The sequence below is a fragment of the Ylistrum balloti genome, unplaced genomic scaffold, assembly GCF_031769215.1.
Source record: "Ylistrum balloti isolate Yb309-2 unplaced genomic scaffold, AGI_CSIRO_Ybal_v1 Utg370930, whole genome shotgun sequence".
In the NCBI taxonomy this organism is placed as follows: Eukaryota; Metazoa; Mollusca; class Bivalvia; order Pectinida; family Pectinidae; genus Ylistrum; species Ylistrum balloti.
Window position 1 is genome coordinate 211,853 of NW_026782526.1, and position 6,838 is coordinate 218,690.

General features: G+C 35.0%; 1 protein-coding gene across 1 annotated transcript; it reads left to right on the plus strand.

The window, feature by feature from the left end:
- Positions 1-446: 446 nt before the first annotated feature.
- Positions 447-6,638, plus strand: LOC132559543 (uncharacterized). The gene is made up of 5 exons (XM_060224171.1): positions 447-570; positions 906-1,150; positions 1,542-1,677; positions 5,712-6,089; positions 6,502-6,638. Exons 1-5 carry the CDS (start codon positions 447-449, stop codon positions 6,636-6,638), a joined length of 1,020 nt encoding a protein of 339 aa, XP_060080154.1.
- The last annotated feature ends 200 nt before the right edge of the window (positions 6,639-6,838 follow it).

Genomic DNA, 6,838 nt, shown 5'->3' on the forward strand with positions numbered 1-6,838 from the left:
CTTGTGGGTTTATGTGACGTGTCTAGTAACTTGTGGGTTTATGTGACGTGTCTTGTAACTTGTGGGTTTATGTGATGTGACGTGTCTAGTAAATTGTGGGTTTATGTGACGTGTTACTGAAAGCGACAGAGACAATCGATCTAGCCCAGATCATTAATAATTTGTAATGAAACATCATACGTCTAAAATGAATACAAATAGGTGAAATATTGATCGAAATATTGATGTTAGATTTTCAGCGCTGTTTACGTATATTGTCAGTATAACACCAGTAAACAGCCGTGATTGTTTCAGGGAGGAATACATGTCCCGGTAACATGTGGTTTTATATCCTAGGCTACATTAACGGTGATCTATCAAGCCTGTCTTAAAACAGGACTGAATTAATGTGCACTCACTGGCTATTTTACACAAACTAGTATATGATTGAATAGTTTGTTACAGACATGAGCTTGGGCACTGCGAGACATGGAGCAGCGAGAAGTACTGCTGGCCAGGAAATTGGTGTTCTGAAAACATGTATTGTGATGTTAACATTGGTACTGATACAGTGGTCTGACGCCACTGAAGGTAAGATATTTTGTTTTATACAAAATGTTATGAACAAGAGCCGAAACTCTAGTGTGTTTAATTACGTCATCAATCAAAAGATAATTTGGTACGAGTCTATTAGTGTCCGAATCGTCCAAATCAATGAGATAGAATTAATACAACACAAACGGAGGCAATACCGAATGAAAAGGGAATGCAGCACGTGTCTGGAATTATAAATGTAAATGAATAAATTCTTCAACTTACAGACACACACAAAAAAAGATATTTACATTCCATATCGGCATACAATAATTTCTCAATGACTTGAAGCAGTGTGTAGTTCGAGAAACAGTTTTGAAACAATTTTACAGGAGCTGATAGTCGAATCCTTTCTCTGGATAACACTACCTGTCAGTTTGCTGTATATGACATCAGTATATCAACGGCATACTCCATATTGTGGGATGGGAGAAATCTTCCTAAACTCTGTCGACTTGGCTTTCGAGTACCGAACGTCAATTACTACCAAATCTGTGTTTCCGCCCTAAAGTATGACGTCACAGACTGCGGCTTTAGCATGCAATACTACCACGGCCTTTCAACACAACCGAACAAAGTAAGTTCATAATATCATTGCGCTTGATAAGTAGCTTACCAATTCTTTATGCTGTAAAATTTTCTTTTTACTTGTTTATTTATCAGTTTTCTGTCTTTGTTTATTCCTATGTTGAAACACTAAAACATCTGCCCACTAGGCATTTATAAGATATCGTAGTTTAAACCGTTTTCCTTTACTCAATTTGTAAGTACGATATAAGTATACTTCCTGTTGTTTATATTAGGTCATGCCGATTTCGGATTTCTGAACGTTTTCTAGGTTTAAACAATGTATTCAAACTGGAGAGTACTGAAATGACGAAACAGTTCAGCGTAGTGCAGATTTATTCCTTGTTAGAAGCTTTATTTAAAGTCGTTACATCGATGGATGTTGTGTTTCTTTCATTCAGAATTACTCATGTACAGCGCCACCCGTCCTGTACTGTGTTAACTCTACTCGATACTTCTATCTTCACTTCACGGCAAAACAGACGTCGTTGTCTCAAGTTTCAATAGACATCAGAGCCAAGGCCAGACAAAAACCAAGTAAGTTACTCAGTCATATCCAAGGACCAGACAGAGTCAAGTAACTCAGTCATATCCAAGACCAGACAGAGTCAAGTAACTCAGTCATATCCAAGACCAGACAGAGTCAAGTAACTCAGTCATATCCAAGACCAGACAGAGTCAAGTAACTCAGTCATATCCAAGACCAGACAGAGTCAAGTAAGTAATTCAGTCATATCATAGGTCAGACAGAGTCAAGTAACTCAGCCATATCCAAGACCAGACAGAGTCAAATAACTCAGTCATATCCAAGGTCAGACAGAGCCAAGTAACTCAGTCATATCTAAGACCAGACAGAGTCAAGTAACTCAGTCAGTCATATCTAAGACCAGACAGAGTCAAATTCTTGGAAAAAAACATTGCAACACAAGTGACCTAATAAGAGACCAAACTCAGTCCCCAGCCAAACGTCTTGAATGTGGAGCTAACACTTCAGACATTTCAAGGGGATTCGTGCCATCAACAGCGACAGCTGTAGATATTTTCAGTGTAGTAATTTGCCACATGTTATTTCTCTATGAGCTTCATGCAGGAAATTTTCAACAATGTTTTCAATAATCCAACGCTTAGATGATCCGATAGACAGTGAGTACGAAATATATCCTTTGCTTAGGTCGGATAGAAGGGAGTTTCGATATAAAGTGTAGTTAGATGGGATTGACCAATATAGTTAGAAGTGATATGTTGATAAATAAAATATCATCACAAAAAGAAATGAACGTCTGATGTATGGAATATAAAGAAATATGATACTTTAATTAGAAAGAGAAATGAAGAAAAACAGAGTAGATATGTTAGATGAGAAAGATGAAATAGACCGATTAATACAAATAGATTGATTAATGTGTTATAACTGTTTTATTTGATTAAAGTATTAAGTGATGAACATATAGCGAGAAGAGATATAGAGATTACACAACGAGTCAAGTTCAGTTGGACCAGACGAGTCGTTCAGTATATCCAAGACCAGACTCAAGTAAGTTATTTTTTAAAAGTTACAAAAGACACGAGCTTTCGAAGTGTCTTTTGTAACTTTTAAAAAATAACTAACCAGAGTAACTCAGTCAGTAAACGCCGTATCCAACAACCACTCGTTGTGTAATCTGTTTCTACCATTCTTATTTCGAGATCACAGGCGGTAGGCGAAGACCAATGCATGTATCGTATGTAAACAATTTGCTGACATATGCAAATATGGCGTAGAGATATCACTCGGAGTGAAAAGGCTTCAATTAATATTCAAAAATATATATGGTGATAAATAATTAATTTCTTTATTATTTTCACAATTTTAAAGTTTACATATAATAACACAATGACGATTAGTTGTCTTATAAACTTGAACTGTCTAAATAATAGTAGAAAATCGCGGACTATATTAGGCGCGCTTTTATACAGACACATACAGTGGTGTCATCTGGTTCCCGCCGGAAACTTCAAAATCAATCACTGTCAGAATCAGAGGACAGCGCCCTTGGTCTGGGACGTTCATAGACGTTTGTGTTTATTGTGAATGAACCACCGTGAATAGGAATGCAAATACTGAAGGGCACCGGTTGGATTTGCAGACACAGTTGATTCAGGATTTGGAGGTCTGACGATGACTTCGCTTGCACTAGATGTGCTTAATATTAGCTCTAGTGATAAATAAAATATCATCACCAGAAATGAATCTGATGTAGAATATAAAGATATGCTTTAATTGAAGATGAAATCCGGTACTGGATTTGTGTTATAAAGTTAAAGTAGTAACTGATGAACATATAGAAAGAAGAGATATGTTGATATAACATATAGAGAGACGAGATATGTTGATATAACATATAGAGAGACGAGATATGGTGATATAACACATAGAGAGACGAGATATGTTAATATAACATATAGAGAGACGAGATATGTTGGTATAACACATAGAGAGAAGATATGATGATATAACATATAGAGAGACAGATATGTTTATATAACACATGAGCATGTTTATATAACACAAAGAGAGAGCAGATATTTTATAAATTGAGATATATTAGTGATAACACTAGAGAGGGAGATATTTTATATAACACAATAGAAAGATATGTTGATATAACACATAGAGAGACGAGATATGTTGATATAACATATATGAGATATTTTGATATAGAGAAATAGTGTTAATATAACACTGCATAATCTGATATAACATATAGAGAGGGATATGTTGATATCCTTTGTCATTGAGTTTTAATATAACATATAGAGACGAGATATCCTGGTATAACACATATGGTTTGATATAACATATAGAGAGACGAGATATGTTGATATAACATATAGAGAGACGAGATATGTTGGTATAACACATAGAGAGAAGATATGATGATATAACATATAGAGAGACGAGATATGTTGATATAACATATAGAGAGACGAGATATGTTGATATAACACATAGAGAGAAGATATGATGATATAACATATAGAGAGACGAGATATGTTGATATAACATATAGAGACATCCAAAATAAAAATAAAGAAATTGATATAACATATAGAGAGCTGGATATGTTGATATAACACAAGAGAGAAGATTTTGATATAACATATCGAGATAAAATATATGAAAGAGAGCTAGATATGTTGGTATAACACATAGAGAGAAGGTGATATAGCATATAGAAACGCATATGTTGATATAACACATAGAGAGACGAGATATGTTGGTATAACATATATCGAGAAGTGATATGTTGGTATAACATATAGAGAGAAGAGACATGTTAATATAACACAGAGAGAGACGAGATATGATGATATAATATATAGAGAGACGAGATATATTGAGATAACACATAGAGAGCCGAGATATGCTTATATAACACATCGATAGAAGAGATATGTTTATATAACACATAGAGAGAAGAGACATGTTGATATAACACAGAGAGAGACGAGATATGGTGATATAACACATAGAGAGAAGAGACATGTTGATATAACACATAGAAAGAAGAGATATGTTGATATAACATAAAGAGAGAAGAGATATGTTGATATAACACATAGAGAGAAGATAAGATGATATAATATATAGAGAGACGAGATATGTTTATATAACATAAAGCGAGACGAGATATGTTTATATAACACATAGAGAGCCGAGATATGTTTATATAACACATAGCGAGACGAGATACGTTGATATAACACATAGAGAGAAGTGATATGTTGATATAACATATAGAGAGAAGAGATATGTTGATATAACATATAGAGAGACGAGATATGTTTATATAACACATAGAGAGAAGAGATAGGTTGATATAACACATACAGAGACGAGACAGGGAGAGACGAGATATGGTGATATAACACAAAGAGAGAAGAGACATGTTGATATAACACATAGAGAGACGAGATATGGTGATATAACACAAAGAGAGAAGAGACATGTTGATATAACACATAGAGAGATGAGATATGTTGATATAACACATAGAGAGAAGAGATATGTTTATATAACACATAGAGAGAAATGATACATTTAGAAGAAATATATATCTTCTCTTTTACTTCGGAATATAAATACTTACATATAATATTGTTATATGGTAGAGACAGAAGGGAGGTGTTCGATATATAGTGTGGTTACATGGGATTTAGCGATATGATGTAGTTAGATTTGATATGCTGATAAATAGAATTGATCAGAAAGAGAAATGAAAGTAAAACACACTCTGGAATATGAAAAAGTATTTTGATTAGAATGAGAAATGAAGAAAAACAGATTTGATATGTTAGATGAGAAAGATGAAATAATTGGGCTGATTGAAATAGTCCTGCTGTGATAACAGTATCTATATCAACATATTGCAAATGGAATATTAGATATGAACATCTGTATAGCACAAGGTTTTTGTAAATTTCCATTTGTAATTTTTTTATATTGAAGAACTGCCGCGATTAGTGTTAGTCATTATAAGTTTTCATGTAATATAGAACAATGATTAATAATATATTGAATTTGTTTACAGGTCAGAGGTCGAGTTCGATGATGGAAGTACTTGTAGGTGGTCTAGCCAGTCTCCTGTTTGTGGGTTTTTCTTGTTTCGTGTTTGGCGCTCGCAGCAAGAATCCCTGTATGTGTTTGCGGAAACTCTTCGGAAAATTCGATACTTTTCGCCCTTGTGTTGATCGCATGGAATCAAATGGGTGTGTTCCTTCTGAACCAGAATCTCCATCATCCAATGGAATACCACGAGGGGACTGTTGCTCTCATTCTCCATGTTGCATCCTTCTGGGTTGTGCCATTACCGGAAACGGGGAACAAACACGTGGCCAGACGTCATGTGCGACCCATGGCCGAGGAAATCGTGGCATGGCAAACCAATCAGATACAGAGCAGCCCCCACGTAAGTCTTTACTTTAAGTGTAATATAGTAGTTTCCATAATGGTTGAACGTCGTTCATGCGTGAACACTCCCTAAACGGGCTACACACTGTGTCTTTGACGTTTTGTTTTCAGGGATTTACTGAAAATTGGGTATCTGCTTCTAAATGGTCAACATTTTGAAGACTCAGCCTGTTATCGTTATGATGTAATGTATTGTAGTAATGGTATGATGTATCAGTCTGTCTTCTCCAAAACGGCCAGGCTGATGTTCTCATTATACAAGGTTGAACGTCAATATATTCTGTGGACTTTGGTACCGTTTTATGTACATGTACACTACTTCTATCGGATATAAATTGTGTCTTTTATTAATTTTACTAACAACAAAATAATTTATAAACTGTTATATAAAAATTACTTCATTATTTCAGCTTATAATTCATTAACCATAGACGGACGAGGTGAACCATCGGATCTGATTCAACCACCACCCATTTGGATCCAAATGTCTCCGCCCCCTTACGAAGCTCCGCCCCCAGCTTACGAGGACATCATTCGCAATAAGTGACGACGACACACCTAAACTTGTGTGACGAAATTAATATTCAAATCTATATATTAAGCATTGAACAGTGCAGAGGTACATCTAACAAAGTCGTTATATAAATATATCTATGTTATAGGAGACACGTTGACATGTCGATGTTAACTAAGAAAACCAACTCTTCATCAGTGATACTCGAGGAACACGTTTGTAGTTTAGATCGA

Bases quoted from the DNA above. Each gene is read 5' to 3' on its own strand.
- LOC132559543 (XM_060224171.1), top strand. From the start codon at position 447: ATGAGCTTGGGCACTGCGAGACATGGAGCAGCGAGAAGTACTGCTGGC. The intron at 571-905 runs GTAAGATATTTT...ACAATTTTACAG, and splicing joins GTGGTCTGACGCCACTGAAG to GAGCTGATAGTCGAATCCTT. The intron at 6,090-6,501 runs GTAAGTCTTTAC...TCATTATTTCAG, and splicing joins AGATACAGAGCAGCCCCCAC to CTTATAATTCATTAACCATA.